A 19,990-nucleotide genomic window follows, 5' to 3' on the forward strand; every position below is an offset into this window, starting at 1 on the left:
TCGCTTCACTTTTATTTGCGTTGATCTTGTACCCCGATACTTCTCCATATTCCTTCAATTTCTTATGTAATTCTTTTATTGATATTTCTGGTTCTGTTAAGTATACTATGACATCATCTGCAAATAGACTGATTTTATATTCCTTCTCTTTTATTTTTATCCCTCATTTTATTTTCTGTTCTAATCAGTTCTGCCAGTGGTTCTATAGCTAACGCAAACAATGAGGGAGATAGTGGACATCCCTGCCTAGTTGACCTGCTTAATTTAAAATGGTTTGATATATATCCATTTACTGTCACCTTCGCCAATGGTCCCTTATATAATGCTTTAATCCAATTAATATATTTCTCTGGTAGGTTGAACCTCTGTAGTACTTTGAATAAATAATTCCATTCTACTCTGTCAAAGGCTTTCTCTGCATCTAAGGCAACTGCCACTGTTGGTGTCTTGTTTCCTTGTACTGCATGGATTAAGTTAATAAATTTACAGATATTGTCCGTTGTTCGTATTTTAATAAATCCAGTTTGATCTAGTTTTACTATTTTTGGTACACAGTTGGCCAATCTGTTTGCTAATAGTTTAGTTATTATCTTATAATCTGCGTTGAGTATATTGGTTTATACGATGCTGGTGTTGGTGGATCTTTCCCCGTCTTTGGTATTACTGTAATTATTGCTGTTTTGCATGATTTTGGCATGTTTTGTGTTTCTTCAATCTGGTTCATTACTTCCAGGAGAGGAGGAATTAATAAGTCTTTAAATGTTTTATAGAATTCTATTGGGAGTCTGTCCTCTCCCGGCGTTTTATTCTTCGGTAGTTTATTTAATATATCCTGTATTTCCTCTATTTCAAATGGTTTTATTAATTTATTTTGCTCCTCTTCTTGCAATTTCAGTCGTTCAATTTTAGCTAGAAACTCATCTATTTTGTCTTCTTTCCCTTCGTTCTCAGTTCGATATAATTGCTCGTAGAATTCCTTGAAGTTTTCATTGATCTCTGTTGGGTTATATGTAATATGTTTGTCCTTTTTCCTTGATGCCAATACTGTTCTTTTAGTTTGTTCTGTCTTAAGTTGCCAAGCTAGTATTTTGTGCATTTTTTCTCCAAGCTCATAATACATCTGCTTTATTTTCATTATGTTCTTCTCCACCTTATACATTTGTAGTGTTTCATATTTTATTTTTTTGTCCGCCAATTCTCTTCTTTTTGTTGTATCTTCCCTTTTTGTTAATTCTTTTTCTGTACTTGCTATTTCCTTTTCCAGCTGTTCTATTTCCCGATTGTAGTCTTTCTTCATCTTCATTGCATAACTTATTTTCTGCCCTCTGATGAATGCTTTCATTGCATCCCATAGTATAAATTTATCTTTCACTGATTCTGTATTTATTTCAAAGTACATTTTAATTTGTCGCTCAATGAATTCTCTAAAATCCTGTCTTTTAAGTAGCATGGAGTTTAATCTCCATCTATATGTTTTCAGTGGGATGTCCTCCAGCTCTATTGCTAATAACAGGGGTGAGTGATCTGATAACAATCTAGTTTTATATTCCGTTTTTCTAACTCTCCCTTGGATGTGGGCTGACAACAGGAACAGGTCTATCCTTGAGTATGTTTTGTGTCTACCCGAATAATATGAGTATTCCTTTTCCTTTGGGTGTTGTCACCTCCATATATCCAAAAGTTGCATTTCCTGCATCGATTTAACCATAAATTTGGTTACTTTGTTCTTTCTGCTAGTCGTTTGTCCAGTTTTTTCCATCTTTGAGTCCAAATTAAGGTTAAAGTCCCCTCCTATCAGTATATTCCCCTGCGTATCTGCAATCTTCAAAAAGATAACTTGCATAAATTTTTGATCCTCTTCATTCGGTGCATATACATTGAGCAAATTCCAAAATTCTGAATATATCTGACACTTTATCATTACATACCTCCCTGCTGGATCTATTATTTCCTCCTCTATTTTGATTGGTACATTTTTATACATTAATATAGCTACTCCTCTGGCTTTTGAATTATATGATACTGCCATTACATGCGCTACCCAGTCTCTCCTTAATTTCTTGTGTTCCACTTCAGTTAGATGTGTTTCCTGCACGAATGCTATATCAATTTTTTCTTTCTTCAGTAAATTTAACTACCTCTTCCTTTTGATTTGGTTATGTATTCCGTTAATATTTATAGTCATATAGTTCAACATGGCCATTTCATACTTTGTTTACCTCTCATTTCCGCTTCCTCATCACCACCTTTCCTCCTTATCCATTTCTGATTTTTTTTAACACGCTGTAAGACAACACATAAAATATAAAATATTTCCACTTTTTCCACATCTAAAATACCCTTAACCCCAAATGTCCCCCCCCTCTCTGAGTTGCCCCTTGTCCCTTGCCAGGCAACCACAACTCCCCTCTCCATTTGGATTGCGAACCCGCTCGCAAGCGTCAACTGATTTCGCAGTGACTATTATTCTCTCCCACCCAGCCTCCCCCAGAAAAGACTTTTATCTTCACATACAACAAAGCTCACTCTCTTAATTCCCCCCTTACTTCCTTTCTTTCCTTTCTTCCCTTTCTTAGTTCTTACTTATACATTATTTTTCTTCTTTATATGAAGTTTGTTGTCATTCTTGTTCTTGTTACATCTCTTCATCTCTCTGTCTGTTTTGCAGGCATTCTGCAAATTCTCGTGCTTTCTCCGGATCCGAGAACAGTGTGCTTTGCTGCCCCGGGATAACTATTTTAAGCACCACTGGATATCTTAACATAAATTTATAGCCTTTCTTCCATAGGATTGATTTTGCTGTGTTAAACTCCTTCCTCTTCTTCAGGAGCTCAAAACTTATGTCGGAATAGAAAAAAAAATTTTGACCTTTGTATTCCAGTGGCTTTTTGTCTTCTCTAATTTTTTCATTGTCTTCTCCAATAGATTTTCTCTTGTTGTATATCTCAGGAATTTTACTAGAATGGATCTTGGTTTTTGTTGTGGCTGTGGTTTTGGGGCTAATGTTCTGTGTGCCCTTTCTATTTCCATTCCTTCCTGTATTTCTGGCATTCCTAGAACCATTCTTTTATAAATTCTTTCATATCTTTGCCTTCTTCATCTTCCTTAAGGCCCACTATCTTTATATTGTTTCTCCTATTCTTTCTTCTTTGGATTGGCTTCGCGGACGAAGATTTATGGAGAGGTAATGTTCACGTCAGCTGCAGGCTCGTTTGTGGCTGACAAGTCCGATGCGGATTGGTTGGGTGTTGGGTTTTTCCTCCTTTGTCTTTTGTCAGTGAGGTGGGCTCTGTGGTCTTCTTCAAAGGAGGTTTGTGAGGCGACAAGATGCACGGTTTGAGGCGATATCAGCCCACTGGCGGTGGTCAATGTGGCAGGCACAAAGAGCTTTCTTTAGGCAGTCCTTGTACCTCTTCTTTGGTGCACCTCTGTCTCGGTGGCCAGTGGAGAGCTCGCCATATAACACGATCTTGGGAAGGCGATGGTCCTCCATTCTGGAGACGTGATCTACCCAGCGTAGTTTGATCTTCAGCAGCGTGGACTCGATGCTGTCGGCCTCTGCCATCTTGAGTACTTCGATGTTGGAGATGAAGTCGCTCCAATGAATGTTGAGGATGGAGTGGAGACAACGCTGGTGGAAGCGTTCTAGGAGCCGTAGGTGATGCCGGTAAAGGACCCATGATTCGGAGCCGAACAGGAGTGTGGGTATGACAACGGCTCTGTATACGCTAATCTTTGTGAGGTTTTCAGTTGGTTGTTTTTCCAGACTCTTTTGTGTCGTCTTCCAAAGGCGCTATTTTCCTTGGCGAGTCTGTTGTCTATCTCGTTGTCGATCCTTGCATCCGATGAAATGGTGCAGCCGAGATAGGTAAACTGGTTGACCGTTTTGAGTTTTGTGTACCCGATGGAGATGTGGGGGGGCTGGTAGTCATGGTGGGGAGCTGGCTGATGGAGGACTTCAGTTTTCTTCAGGCTGACTTCCAGGCATTTTGGCAGTTTCCGCAAAACAGGACGTCAAGCGCTGAAGAGCTGGCTCTGAATGGGCAACTAAAGCGGCATCGTCTGCAAAGAGTAGTTCACGGTTCCATTATATCCATCTTCTGAGCTAACAACTCCTGTATTTCTTTAACTTTTTTTATCATTTTTTTCCAATTTTCTTTTTAAGTCGTCCACTTCCATTTCTACGGCTGTTTCTCGTTCTTCCACCTTGTCTACTCTTTTCCCTATTTCTGTCAAGACCAGCTCTAATCTGCTCACTTTTTCTTCTGTACCTTTTATTCTTGTTTTTATTTCACTAAATTCTTGTGTCACCCATTCTTTTAATGCTTCCATATATTCTTGAAAATTTTTTTTTATCCATGTACTGTCCATTCCCTTCATCTTCCATTTCTCTGTGCAGAGCTTGATGCTCTCCCTCCATTTCCCCTGTGTCTGCTCCAGGGCCTGTGTCCTCTACCTCTCTTCCTTGTATCTGTGTCTCTTCTGACTTTCTTGTTGGGCTGTTTGTCTCAGTTTGCTGGGTATTTTTTTTTAATGGTGTCTTGATGTTGGTCCTCTTCTTCTGGGCTGGTCATCTGCTGTGTCTCTGATTTCCTTTTTTCATTCTCCTCCCTCCCGTTCCCGTTATTTTCAATATCTTCCCACTGGGAGCCCTGCTGTCGGGTCTTTCTCAGCTGTTCCAGCTGTGGAGTTCCACTCCACAGCTGGTGCCTGCTCCCGTCGGTGTTGTCTTTGTCGTGTGCGGTTGCACACCTCTGTTTGGCTCCGTGAGCCATCTTTGTAGTCCTGTGTTCAGTGGTTCGCGACCCTGCGGGGTTTCCATTGACCTCAGGGAGTGGGCTCCTCTTTCCATGGCTTCTTTGTACAGTTAGGGCCTTCACCTTTCTTTTCCGGCGTCTTTCCTTCTTCTTTTCTTCCCATTGTTTTTGGCTTTTCTTTCTTTGGTGCCATTTCCTCCACACCTTTATTTTTTATTTGTTGTGGTTTGTGTGTTTGTGGCTTTGCTTTTTCTTTACTTTTTCCTTCTTTTCTGGAGAGGGCTGGTATTCTCCTACTGGCCACTACTCCATCACATGACTCCTCCCCTGAGCGCATAGCCTTGAGGTGCACCAGTGCTCAGCATATGTTCGCAGTGCTCAGTCTGCGAACCCAGAAGGTTGTGGTTTTTCTGTTAGGAAGTCCTGAATCCAGTTACAGAGAGAGAGTTTAAAGTTTGTATTTAGATAATTTAAAAAATAATTATTATTGACTCAAAATTCCGGGTGTTAAATGAAAGTTTATTGCTCAATTTTATTTAAATTAATTAAAAAATATTAAATTATATATTAAAAAAAATTTAGACATACAGCACAGTAACAGGCCATTTCAGCCCACAGGTCTGTGCCTCCCAATTTACACCCAATTAATCTACATCCCCGGTACATTTTGAATGATGGGAGGAATCTGGAGCCCCCAGAGAAAACCCATGCAGACACAGGAAGAACATACAAACTTCTTACCAACAGCGTGGGATTCAAACCCCAGTCTCGATAGCTGGCACTGTAAAGGTGTTGCACTAATTGCTATGCCAACGTGCCGCAAAATTTCAAATTATTTTTAATAATTCCAAATTTTGAAAATACAAAATTTGCAAATATAAAAGCACTAGATGTTGTGAGAATCTGCGAATGTTTTCATGTCTAAATCCATCAATAATAATGATCCAAAATGCCTTTGATTGAAATTAGGCTTATTCCTTTTACGATGAATAATAGACTTTTTAGTAATTGGTCTAGTCAAGGAATTAGGAGAATGGTTGATTGCTTTGAAGGGAGGAGCTTAATGACCATTTGATCAATTGAAATATAAATATGGAATAAAAAATAATACAATATTTTGTTATTATCAAATAAAGGTGTTATTACGGGACAAATTTGTCAATTTTACTGTCTGAAAGGAGCGAAATAGAAAGTTTGATTTGTAATAAAACTATTAAGAAATTTATTTCAGTTATGTTTTTATTATTACAAAAGGGAATATGGAAACAAGGAATTCACAGATCTAGACAAAGATGGGAAACTGACTTGAATGTTAGTAATGGGGAGAAAAATTGTTGGAATTGTGTCATGATGGTACAACAAACACAATAAATGTTAGATAGAGATTGGTTCAATTTTTTTGCATCAATTATATCTTACTCCACAAAAATTAAATAGGTCAAGAGATAGGTACCTTACACTCCACTCGGTCATGTTCAAAATTGAGACCTTTTTGGACGGACAGCAGAATTTTTAATGCTTGTCTTTATTAGGTAATATATCTGGAATTAGGCCAAAATTAAAACTTAATTTATTTCAAAAAGAATTTTTGAAAATTGCATTGACATTTGCAAGAAAATGCATAGCAATGTCATGGAAATTAGATTCAAATTTGGGAATGGACAGATTGCATGCTGAAATGAGGTTGTATACCTCTTGAAAAAATTACATATAATTTAAGAAATAATGATGATAATTTCTTGAAAATTTGGTGGCCATACTTAAATGCTGTAGGCATTACATTCTGAAAATATTCACTAAACCTCAAAACCTTAATCAACTCCTTGGTATTTATATGTTCAATATTGTAGATGCAAAATTTGATTGAATTTAGTCCAACTTTAGTAACCAGGTGTATTTTTCTTTCTTGTATCCTTTGTCTTCTTTTTTTTGTTTTTTGGGGTTATTATTTTGGGGGGAGGGTGTGAGAGGTGTTCGGCGTATATAAACAATATAATTGTTTAGAGATGAATGAAAGACAATTCTGTATTTAGATATGAATGCATGTATGAAATATAAATAAAATATTCAAAAAATCCATCAATAATGTCAGTTGTTCAGAAGATCTGGAATTTAATTAAAACATTTTTTTCTTTTAGAGCAAGCAGCTGAAGGTACACATTATTTGAAAGTAAATTCAAGTGGAAAGTTGAATTAATTCACAACCAAAAACTAATGGAAAGCTAGCAAAGAAACCATTTGGGAGGAAAGCAGCAGCTAAGAAATGATTATTTTAGGATTGAACATTTTGTGGTAAATGTGATAAGTAGGAATGAAGAAAAAGAAATGGATCAATATTCTGATAGGCTACGGGCAATGCTACAATTCCAATTTATGACTTATTCTGACGCATGAACAAGTTTTGGGTGATAAAGATGAAAACAAAGTGTGGTGAAGAAAATTGTTTCAACCTTCCCAATGTTAACTGCTCTGTATCCAGGATTAGTTTCTTCATCCAATTTCTCAATTTTGGTGAGATTGGTGTTGCAGACTTCTCAAAAGTGATAATTAATTTTAAAATTGTCTACATTTTGCGTGAATCATTGTTGAAACAAATAGTTGCCTGGTAATAAATAATTTTCCTCTCTGAACTTGCAGCCTAATAAACCATTTGGTCATGCAGTGTTTCAATAAAATGGGAGATTTTGCCACTAAGGGAATAAATATAATTTAATGAGAATTCACCTTTAATACTTTGTGTTTTTCTTAGCAAACAATTCAAGTAACCATCAAAGGAATGGGAAAGTTGTTCTTCAACCCTATTACACCCCTGGAACTTCCTCACAGAGTTCATCGACAATCACGGAATTTTCTGTTTCAAGTTCTTATTTTGAAGACTTTTCTTCAGGTGATCTATTAACTCCAATTGAAATAACCATATTTAAAACTAAATTTGACTCTATTTGATTAATTTTTAAGCTACTATAACTTCCCTGAGAGCAGGTAATCAATAGGAGCTAGAGAGAAGTTATTGGAGAACTAAACCTTCGTCTGAGTGATTTCTGCTGGTAACAACACTTGTGCTTGAGAAAATTTGGATGGACTGTACAGCCACTCCTTTTCCTTGTATTGTAAAGAATAAATGGCAACAGTCTTCCCATATATGTATTAATGAATGTTTTCATTGCTATTTTTGATTATGCAATGCACAGGAAAGCTGTTGCCAGTAAAAAAAAATGACAAAAGGCAAAATATAATGCTCAGTATTATTTTGTGAATAATTATTGTGAGGAAAGGTACATGCAAACATATAGATTAATGTGAAAATCCAAAAGCTGCTTCCTGAAATGCTGCTTTTTCAAACTTATTTTATTTTTCTGTTCCGAGCCCAGAGGACTCCAAAATCCAGCAGCAATAGAAACTCACCAAGACAATGGTTACTTAAACTAAACATTATAATAGGATCAAACTTAACTTATTACTTTTAACTTAACCCCCTTCTAATTCTAAGCACATATGTATGTGATGTGTATATGTTGAGGAAATTTCTCGACTTCATTGTCCAATCATTCACTTTTCACTTCTCCAAGTTTACCAGTATCAGGCAATTCTCATACTGAGCTCAGAACTTAACATTTATGAATCTTCACCAGGCTCTGGAGCTTAAATGGTTAAATGGTTACAGCTCAGGAAGGTTCTTGTTGGCTTCAGAGAGAAATACATTGCTTGTTGGACACACACAAACTGATTTCCTCCAATCAATCACTTCAGTGTCTTGCTGAAGAAACCTGTCCCATCATGGGTTTTCCAAATGATAAACTTTTCTTCCAGGTCACCACAGAGTTCCTCTTGTTTCCCTTATTTCAGGAGAAAACTCTAGCTAGCCATTTCCTCTTGTAAGGACTACAAAGGTTTTGAACAGGCTGAACTCAGAACTCTCAACCTGTCTTCAAAATGGGGTTTTCAACAAGCCTGCCAGCTTGCCATTTTGTAGCCTCAACTGCTGCTGTAGAACTGATTTTTCTCTTTCTCTCCAAAAGAGAAAGTTACCTGTCCCCCCCCCCCCCCCCCCCCCCACTCTGCTTGTAAAAATCAAATTACTTCTTACAGGGCTCCAAACCCAATCTTTGAAAGATTTTATCAGCCTCTCTGAGCCTGGACTTTATAGCGCGTACACAATAGATCAGCATTCTTCATTGCTTCAGCAAAGCTAACCGAAGCCTCACCGTCTAGCTTCAGCAAAGCTCTTGCATTTTAAATGAGATGTGTTTTGTGAAGCGTCACTCTGTGAAGTATAATCAACACAAAACTCTCACAATCTATCTCTTTTAAAGACATTTTACCCATATCTATTTTAACATACCCCGTAACACTAAGTGACTCATCAAATAAAGTTATTTTATATTACAATGACCCTATGCTGACTTTTAATTTCAGTCACTCTGAAAGAGATGGAAAACTTCAGTTTATTGCCTTCCATTGTATTTCATACTTCCCTTGATTTATACCTGCTTTTCTATAATGAACAGATGCCACAAATTCCTCTGATATTTAAAAAAATTTTTTTTTTATTTTTTACACTATGAACCATACTGACCAAAATACACACAAACAGTTCCCTCTTGAATATGCACAGTGTAATTTTTCTCCCCTTTTTCCCCCCTCCCTCCTTCACCCCCCCCCCCCACCCACTCAACGTTCAACCTATATGATACATTAAACCCATTAAACAATGTCATCACACAATGAAAATAAACAAGAAATTTGTGTCTTCTAATTTTACATACTGGGTCAGTTCATTTCATCTTCTTCTCCTTCTGTCATTTTAGGCTGTGGAGGTCCGCGGTAGGACTTCTCTGTTGTGTTCCATGTACAATTCCCAAATTTGTTCGAATACTGTGATGTTATTTCTTATATTTTTAGGCAGTGGAGGTCCGCGGTAGGACTTCTCTGTTGTGTTCCATGTACAGTTCCTAAATTTGTTCGAATACTGTGATGTTATTTCTTATATTTTTAGGTGGTGGAGGTCCGGGTTAGGACATCTCTGTTGTGTTCCATGTACGGTTCCCAAATTTGTTCGAATACTGTGATGTTATTTCTTAAATTATATGTTATTTTTTCCAAAGGAATACATTTATTCATTTCTATGTACCATTGCTGTATTCTCAGGCTATCTTCTAATTTAAATTCCTCTGATATTTTGATGCCTGCCATTCCAGGAAGCCAGCTATTGGTTCCTCCTCAGCTCTTGGTTCCTTTCATTTTCAGAGTCCAGCATTTTCTTTGTGTATTCTGTATAATGATACACTCCACAACTAAAGCATTAAAAAATGCTGAATTAAAATTCTTGAAACCCACAAATAGCAACCATAACCAGGCAAATAAACACAGATTAAAGTGTTTTATTCATGATTGTCAGAATATCATGTTTACCAGTAGGTGATGCCATTGTTTACCAAAAAGTAAACCATGTTTCTTTTTAGGCTTCATGACAAATCAAAGTTCTTATTTGGCCCCACCCTCAGAAATGAACCATTGAGCAAACTTCAGAATTTGCATAATTTGAGAGAGTTGAGTAAATCAACTTTCTATTTGAACTAAGAATGCTTCTGATAGTTTGAAACCTTTCAATAGACCAACCATATGTAAAAATTACTAATTATATATAAATTGTGCTTATCTAATAAATTAGGGAAAATATCCAACAACATGCTTAATTAACCATTTGATGTAAAGCAATTTTAGTTCTTTAAAGTAAACAGTTTTACTGTCTTGAAATATTCATTCTTTTTCACAGGAACCAATGAAAATGGAGATTCCAATGTAGATAGCAGGAACACAGACAATGACACTGATGTTTTACACAGAAAGAACAATTTGAAAGAACTAATGTTTTGTGATGAAGATTTATTCTGCCAAAGGGTCTTAAAAGCTGTGCAAGTGTGGTTCAGCCTGTTTGGTTGGTCAAATGGAATGCATCCTGTTTCTGTCCCAGAGTCACTGAGAAGGCAAGTACAGAAAATGATAAAAGCATGCAGGTATAAACAATAATGGTTAACATTTGTCAACAACTTGACCAACATTTGAATACCTTAATTTTACAAATGGAGAGAAAAACAAAGGGTTTCTCCAGAACACTTTTCACAATCTCAACATGCCCCAATGAAGAATTTGGAGGCCATTTATATTCCACTGCAGAGAAATAATATCCCATATTTGATGGCATACAAGACCCACTTTTTTACCCAAAAATTGCTCAAAAATATTATATTACCAGCATGATTAGAGAGGAGTTAAACAAGAAAATCAACAAATGCTGGCACCAAGTGCTAAACACAAATGTGCTGGAGAAACTCAGCAGGTCATACAGCATCCATAGGAAGGAAAGGGTAATCAATGTTTTGGGCATGGGGCTTTCATCAAGGTACAAGCAAAAACATGCCTGTACGAATGAAAATGGTGTGGGGAGAGGGTAGGAGGGTGGAAAAGGTAGAGGGATGAGCATGTGCTAACAGGTCAGGGGTTGCAAGTCAGAGGGAGAGGAGAAAAAAAGCTGAGAAGCAATAGGGGAGAGGGTTTCTCTCTGATAGGAGAGGGAATGGAAGAAAGGAAAGATAGGGAAAGAGAGAGACAGGGTAGGAGTTTAACGGACACTGGAGATTGATATTAACATCGTCAGCTTGGATAGTGCTCAGACAATATAAGGATGAGAGAAGATATTCTTGGGGGATCATCCAATGAGGAGGACTTAGAAATAAGAAGGGAATGCTCACTTTGCTTGGCTGTAATATAGGCTCCTCATATTCAACAGGAATTAGAGAACCAGATGTGTAGGGAGATTGCCGGTAGCTGTAAAAATTTCTTTGGCTTGGCTTCGCGGATGAAGATTTATGGAGGGGGTAAAAGTCCACGTCAGCTGCAGGCTCGTTTGTGGCTGACAAGTCTGATGCGGGACAGGCAGACACGGTTGCAGCGGTTGCAGGGGAAAATTGGTTGGTTGGGGTTGGGTGTTGGGTTTTTCCTCCTTTGCCTTTTGTCAGTGAGGTGGGCTCTGCGGTCTTCTTCAAAGGAGGTTGCTGCCCGCCAAACTGTGAGGCGCCAAGATGCACGGTTTGAGGCGTTATCAGCCCACTGGCGATGGTGGGGGGGCTGGTAGTCATGGTGGGGAGCTGGCTGATGGAGGACCTCAGTTTTCTTCAGGCTGACTTCCAGGCCAAACATTTTGGCAGTTTCCGCAAAGCAGGACGTCAAGCGCTGAAGAGCTGGCTCTGAATGGGCAACTAAAGCGGCATCGTCTGCAAAGAGTAGTTCACGGACAAGTTGCTCTTGTGTCTTGGTGTGAGCTTGCAGGCACCTCAGATTGAAGAGACTGCCATCCGTGCGGTACCGGATGTAAACAACGTCTTCATTGTTGGGGTCTTTCATGGCTTGGTTCAGCATCATGCTGAAGAAGATCGAAAAGAGGTTTGGTGCGAGAACACAGCCTTGCTTCACGCCATTGTTAATGGAGAAGGGTTCAGAGAGCTCATTGCTGTATCTGACCCGACCTTGTTGGTTTTCGTGCAGTTGGATAATCATGTTGAGGAACTTTGGGGGACATCCGATGCGCTCTAGTATTTGCCAAAGCCCTTTCCTGCTCACGGTGTCGAAGGCTTTGGTGAGGTCAACAAAGGTGACGTAGAGTCCTTTGTTTTGTTCTCTGCACTTTTCTTGGAGCTGTCTGAGGGCAAAGACCATGTCAGTAGTTCCTCTGTTTGCGCGAAAAATAACATCATAGAATTGCTGGAAGATTTTTAACTTCCGTAATACTGACTGGGTCACCCATAATCCAAAGGGCTTGGATGGAGTGGAATTTATTAAATGTATCCAAGAAGCCTTCCTGACTCAATATATTGAAAGTGTAATGAGAGGGAGTGCAACACTAATAACTCTTACTGCGCCATTGACGGGTTTGAATCTGGTGCTGTCTCTACATTCTCTCCATGTCTGCGTGGGTTTCCTCTGGGCTCTCTGGATTCCTCCCATCCTTCAAAATGTATGGGGGTTGTAGATTAATTGGGTGTAATTGGATGGCTGGCTTTGTGGACCGGAAGGGCCTGTTACCTTGCTGCATGTCTAAATTTAAATTTTAAACATTTAAATATAACTGGATCTCCTCTCAGAGAACTAAATTGGGCAAGTGATCAAAGTATCAGTGACAGAGCACTTTGAAACCAGTGAACAGAAGTGTCAGTTTTAAAATAGTTGCTGAGAAAGATAGGACTTGTCCACATTAAGGTCCTAAAATAGGGCAAGGCTGATTTTCGAGGCATTGCTTCGGAACTTGTAAAGATTGCTTGAGAGAGAATGTTTGCAGGTCAGGGGATGATTTGAAAGTGCAAAGCTTTTAAAAATGAGATAACAAAGAGTTCAGTGACAGCATGTTCCTGCTCAGGGGAAGAGCAAAGCTGGGGGGTTTAGACGAGGGACATTGAGGCTCTAGTCAGGAAAAGGGAGGTGAGGTGCTCGCCAGATTGAAACAGTCTGTATCAAGAGAATTCCTCATTGTGTATAAAAGGTATAAAGATACACTTAAGAGGGAGATCCGAAGGACAAAAAGAGAATGAGAGATAGATCAGGCAGGCAAAATAAAGGAAAATTTCCAAGGGAGTCTACAGGTATGTTTAGAGTAAAAGGATGTCAAGGGAGAAAAGATGGATGTGATTTTAAATAAATGTTTATCAAGTTTTTCCTGAGAAGATCATGGAAGCTATCGAATTGAAGCAAATGAGCCAATATCCTGGACCATGTACAAAGTACCAGGGAGGAGGTGTTTCTTGTCTTGGGATGCATGAAGATGGACAGATCCCCCAGACCTGATCAAGTACAATGTTATATCTCGGAGAGAAATTGTAAAGGCCCTTGCAAAGATATTTACATCACCTTAAGCCTTTTGTGAATTACTGGAAGACTGGAGGATGACATTATTTTAAAAAGGGCAGCAAAGACAAGCTGTGGAAATATAGAGCAGCGAATGTGTTAAATGTAGTGGGTATGTTGCCGGAGGGGATTCTGAGAGATGTTTTTTCCAGGGGTGATCAAAAGGGTTGATGAAGACAGGACAGTATATCTGAGGATTTCAGCAAGGTTTTTAACAAGATCCCACATGGCAAGTTGGTCTTAGAAGGTTAAATCACATGAGATCCAAAGAGAGCTGGCCAGAGGGAGTCAGTGCTGAGTCAACTGTTGTTTGTTATTTCAATTAACAATTTAGATGGCAATGCTATTAAAGTGATTAAGAAATTTGCAGATGACACCAATATTAGTGGTGAAAAGTTAGGAAAGATATCTCATTTTAAAACAGGATCTCAATCAGTTGGGAAGTTGGGTCAAGAAGTGATAAATGGAACTCAACTCTGACAGGTATGAGGTGCTGGATTTTGGTAGTCAAACCAGGACTTGTTCAGTGATCCCTGGAGAGTGTTGTGCAGCAGAGAGACTAAGGGGTGCAAATGGATAGTTGCTTGAAAGTGCTGACTCAGATGGACAGGGTGGTGAAAAAGATGTGTTCACTTGAATTGAGCAGGGAGTTCATTTCAAATGTTGCCCCCTCATGATACATGAGGTGTATCATGAGGAAAGCTTTGATGAGTCTACACTTGGACTATTTTATGGAGATTTGGTTACCCAGCTGCAGAAAGAATATCAATAAATTTGATGGAAGGGTTGCAGACAAGATGTTGCTAAGATTGAAGGGCTCAAGTTACAGGGTCTAAAACAAGAAAATCTGCATATGTTGGATAATACTCAAGCCTGCTGGAAAAAAAGCTCAGCAGGTTTTACAGCATCCAAATGCTGAAAGAAGGATAACCAACGTTTCAGGGCTGAGCACTTCATTCTCTCTATGGTCATTGTTCTCTCGGTGGCTGAGGGGTGACAATGGTGGTTTATTAAATCATGAAAAGCATGAAAAAAGTGAATGCTCGCAGTCTATTTCCCAGGATGATGATTAGAGAACTGGAGGGCATGGGTTTAAAGTGAGTGGGGAGACATTTAAGAAGGGACCAGAGGGACAACTTCTTCACTCCGAGGAAAATTCAAATCTGGGAATGAGCTGCCAGAGGAGCATATTCAATTATAACCTTCAGAATATATATAGATATGAAGGCCTGAGGAGGAAATCAATCAAATTCAGATAAATGGGACTGGCCCAGAATGCCATCTCAGCTGGATGACTCTATGATTCTATTATGATTCCTTATGTCAGTGAGGCAGTTTCTCCTATAACTTTGAAACATTTCAGTAAATCTCAGAATGAACATGAAGAGGGATTACTCAAAATTTCTGCATACCTGACACAATTTGCCTTCAATAAACCCACACTGATTATCATTGATTTGCAGTAGTTTTTATTTATTAATTTAATTGAAATTATACATCATTGATTTCTCCAGTCCTGCCCTGAAGTGTCAGACAAGATAAAATACTGAAAATCACTTGAGTGGAACCTATAGTTCAAAGGCTGCCTTTCACCTAGGGCACAAATGGTAACTGAAGAATTTTTTTTGAAGCAATGCATCCTGGAAACAATCAGCAAGCAGTGACATTCTGTATTATGTTGCTCAATTCACAACAAGTGTGATCCCAATCCTAAATGGTGATGCCTCTCTACATATTGCTCATCCCTTGATGAAGGGCTAAGGCCTGAAACATTGGTTGTGTATCTTTATTACATAAAGAATGCTGTATCCACATTCTATCTGCCAGGTCCTCCAACATTCACTTGGCATGTTTATATCTCCTGTAGCCCATCTGTACCATCTCTGCAGCAAAACTGACATCCCAGCTGTGAATTGTTAATGAAGATGGATGCATTTTACCTGATCCTCTCACATAAATTATGAAAAAGATAAATAAGAGCAGGAAGTGTCATCGGGTAGGGCAGTTTGAATTCTGGTTTGTGGAGTTTGAACAAAAGCTGATGTCAGTGTTACTCTATTAAAAGACTAAGTGCTCTGCGGATAGATAATATGTTTCAGGAGATTGTCACTTTGCCGTTAGAGATGAGATCAAACAGGCTGGCCAAAGGGACCCTTCCCTCAACAAATCTATCCTGACGGTTTCTAATTAATCAGTGCCTTTCAAAATAAAAGTTTAAGGTGTCTCTAAAATAGATTCTATAACTGGCTAGCATTGAGGTAAAAATAACTGGCCTGGAACAACTTTGTGAGCCATGGCATAAAATGTAAGGGAAGAAAGAATATGTTTTGACACTGGGCCATAGCTTGAGCACTTGGTGCACAACAGGAATTACGTGATTTAATTGGAAATGATGTAGAACAGAGTTATGATGACACTGGGACTGGGATATTTTATTTATGAGGAAAGATTGGATGAGCTCGCATTTCTTTTCAAGACAGTGAAATCAGAGATTGACTGAGATATACAAAATAATGAGGCTCTGAAAAAGTCAATTGGAAGGACATATTTCTCTAATCATGCAAATAGTCGAAAGGGTGTGGAGGTTATGACTAGATGTGGGATCCCATCAGTTCACTCATCCTGATCCAGCCATCCTTCACTGTTCCCTGGCACTTTCCTGTGCAGCTCAAGAGGGTGCAGTATTTGATTCTGCATCTCCTCCTTCACCACCATCCAGGAACAGCCTTTCCAGAGGAAACAATGATTCACACATGCGTTTACTGCATTTGGTGCTCTTGATGTGCTTTCCTCTACCTCGATGACACCAAGCCTAAACCAGGCAACCATTTTGCAGAACATCTCCATTCTGTCTGTTATGGCCATCTTGAGTTGCCAAAAGTTTCAACTCCCCTACCCATTGCTGCACAGATCTTTCTGTTCTTGACCTTGTCCACTGCCAGAATAACACCAAATGCAAAGAAGAAAAATAACACCTCATATTCTGCCTGAATAGTTTTCAACCTAACATCAATTAACATCAATTTTAATTCATGATGTGTTAACATCAATTTTTCCATTTTCAAGTAACCTATGCCTCTTCTGCACCTTTTTCTCACTGATCCAACTGTTTTGTTCCTCTCCCCTATCTGGCTCCAACAATCTATCTCCCACAGTCCTATCCCCTTCAATCTCCATCTTGACTCAAAATGTTGATTATCCCTTTACTTCTACAGATGCTGCCTAACCCACTAAGTTTCTCCAACCATGTGGGATGATTAGCGTAGTGGTTAGTGCAACATTGTTACAACACCAGCGACTGAAATGGGGGTTCAAATCCCGCATTGTCTGTAAGGAGTTTGTACGTTTTCCCTGTGTCTGCATGGGTTTTCCCTGTGGGGCTATGGTTTCCTACCACCATTTGAAATGTACCGGGGGTTGTAGGTTAATTGGGTATAAATTTGGCAGTGTGGTCAGAAATGGCCTTCTGTGCTGTATGTCAAAATTTAAATTTAAAAATTTGCTTTTTTATTTGAATGGTCTTCTGGCCAACACTTATTTTTGTCTTTAAGCTCCTTTTCTTTTACCTCCTTTGCCTTAAAGTGAATGGCAGGACTCTTCTGTAACCATGACTGCTAACCCTCATGAAAAATTCTGATGCTGAAGTGAAGCACCTCCAAATGTTCAGCTCAACATCTGATTGTTGATCCCTGAACTTCAATTAAAGTGTGTAATGCAATCTAGATATCTGCAGAGGGATATATTGCTAGAACATATCAGAAAGAAGAACAGAGGTGAAGAGAGATATTTAAAAAAGAGAGCAAATGAGAAAGTGTTAAAGATGACACTAAAGATAAAGATGACTTGAACTGACAACAAATTGGTTATTGCCCAGTGCCCTGTGGAATGTATATTACAATTGCTTTGGCAATATTCAACACATAATTTTCCTCAGGTAACTTCATAGATTTTCACACTGACATAGAGTTTTACGAATTAGAAGTTTTATATTTTTGGGCTTTCATTTTTTCATCAGCTTCTGTGATAAGCATCAGAGATCTCTATAAACAGGTTTTGGGAATTTCCTGATAGCTGTTCCCATGACATGGCAAGTGTGTGAAAGTCACTGTGAAGAAAATGTGAGAAAATTTTAGATGAAACTAGAGAAGACCAGAAAATGGATAATTGGAAGAAGAAACTAGATTTTTTCTCCATCTTTTCAATTATTAAAGTGATTTGTTTACTTCCTGGAATAACATTCTTATTACTGTCAAACTTAGTGCATCCTTTAATTTTAATAAACAACTTCACAAGTTCTTGGGCAAAATTAACAGTTGTAAGTTCAGAACCATTGATTAAATTTTAGTGACTGAAATTGACACTGTGAAGACATATCTAAAAACAACATTTCTTCTGAATACAGCACAAAGCAGTGTGGTAAAGGAACAAAAACAATTTATGATCTGCTGAAACATCTCAGTGGCCAGCAATTACCTGGACTGATAGGAAATCGATTATTGTCCAGTGACCCTGTGGAATGTACATTACAATTGCATTGGCAATATTCAACACTTCTAATTTTCCTCAGGTAAGTTCATAGATTTTCACACTGACATGGAGTTTGATGAATTGGAAGTTTTACATTTTTGGGTTTTCATTTTTTTCATCAGCTTCTGTGATAAGCATCATAGATCTCTATAAACAGTTTTTTGGGAATTTCCTGATAGCTGTTCACGTTTTACCATTTCTTACTTGACCATAAATGTGATGGTCACCACATAAACAAGAAATTCCCAGTCTCTGTGGCTCCTCTGAATCATGTGTATTCTTAGATTTAAAATGGACTGAAAGAACAAGGTTTTTTTATGCAGAGGTTGATGCATATATTAAACAAGTTGCCAGAAGAAGCTTTTGAGGTGGGTGCAATTATGATATTTAAAATTGGATATGCATCAAGTGCCAGCAAATGGGATGAGCTCAGAGAGACAACTTGGTGGAGATGGTTGTTTCTGTGCTTTAAAGCTCTCAACTCTTCTTAATTTTATTGATTGCTATCGTTAAGAGCAGGAAGGAGAGATTTGTCACATAATAACTTTATTATACCACATGTGCAACTCTCTTGTTCATTTGAACTGGTACCACATATAATTGGGTTTTATTGATATTTTTAGATGCCAGTATATTGAAAGAAATACATTGCCTTAATGTGGGGTATAGTCTTCTCACCTGCTTTTGGGATTTGTTAAAGAAAGCTTTTATCTGAAAATATATTTGAATTAGTTTTGTGTTTTGACAAGTGACACTGATAAAAGATGGAAAAATACAGTTACTAGATGTTATGGTGGCACAGGTGGAAATGGTTTACTAACAAGAAACAAATGATTAAAGTAAGATTTTTAGGTTGAGTGATGACAGCAGAACTGAGTGATAGATGCATTTTTGATTCTTTAATTTATGCATGCTTTGAATATGAAAAGATGAATACATTCATTGGGAAGATGTTGCAGGGTGTGGTTTAATAGAAAGTCTAGGGGAATAATTAAATATTCCTAACAAATCCAAATGCAGGTATTAAATCCAGAATAATAGTCAATTGCAGTTAGAACTTAAATAGCATACATGATCATGTTTTTGTGAATGAATTACTTGAGGTTAAAGGGAGAGTGCTATTTAAGTTTTGGAAATGTCAGGATAGTGTCTAAAATTGTTTTCAAACTAATTGAATATTAAATGTCCTGCCATGAAAACTTTTGGGCCATTTCAATTTTTTTTACACATAAGGAAGAGTGTTACAATTCTAAGGTCATCTTGATAACTCCCATTTTAGTTAACTCAGTCATTCACTTAACTCACCTAGATGCAATTTCCCTAATTTTATCTTTCCATCCACACATCAATGATCATCTTTGTTTATTGTTTCATACATTCCTTCATTGTTCAACTCTATCTGTTATTTCCTGATGAGTTTATTATCCATTTATTTACTTGCTTTAGAACACTCATCTCCAGTGGACCTTCAGTGTTTTCTTAGAGCAATGGCAGCTTCTAGGATTGAATTTTTTCCCAGAGCAATGCCTAATATTTTAGTGAGACAATATCTTTTTAAATCTTCTAAACTGTTCTTATATGTACATTTGCAGATTGTGTCTCACAGCCTGCCATTTGAGGAGCAAAATTTTAAACCTGGACCATTCTTAAATGATGGGAATGTATAGAGTGGCATGATGTGATCATGAGGACATCTTGTATGCAATAGTGATTTGATGGCAGCAATGCCTAATTGGATCTTAGTGATTTGTCTCATGCCATGTTTTATTTATGAACAGAATAAAACATTTTGCTCCAGGGAGGACTAA

The 19,990-nt window shown here is 38.1% G+C and overlaps 1 protein-coding gene across 6 annotated transcripts in view; it reads left to right on the plus strand.

Moving 5' to 3' along the window:
• LOC138738909 (cilia- and flagella-associated protein 47-like) overlaps window positions 1–19,990 on the plus strand; it is a 614,550-nt gene that overhangs the window by 241,645 nt on the left and 352,915 nt on the right. For all 6 annotated transcript variants that reach the window (XM_069890090.1, XM_069890093.1, XM_069890088.1 and 3 more), the window contains 3 exons: window positions 7,507–7,644; window positions 10,534–10,744; window positions 18,058–18,222. In XM_069890090.1, coding sequence (XP_069746191.1) covers window positions 7,507–7,644; window positions 10,534–10,744; window positions 18,058–18,222 — 514 coding nt within the window. The remainder of the gene's footprint in view (window positions 1–7,506; window positions 7,645–10,533; window positions 10,745–18,057; window positions 18,223–19,990) is intronic.

The sequence above is a fragment of the Narcine bancroftii genome, chromosome 7, assembly GCF_036971445.1.
Source record: "Narcine bancroftii isolate sNarBan1 chromosome 7, sNarBan1.hap1, whole genome shotgun sequence".
In the NCBI taxonomy this organism is placed as follows: Eukaryota; Metazoa; Chordata; class Chondrichthyes; order Torpediniformes; family Narcinidae; genus Narcine; species Narcine bancroftii.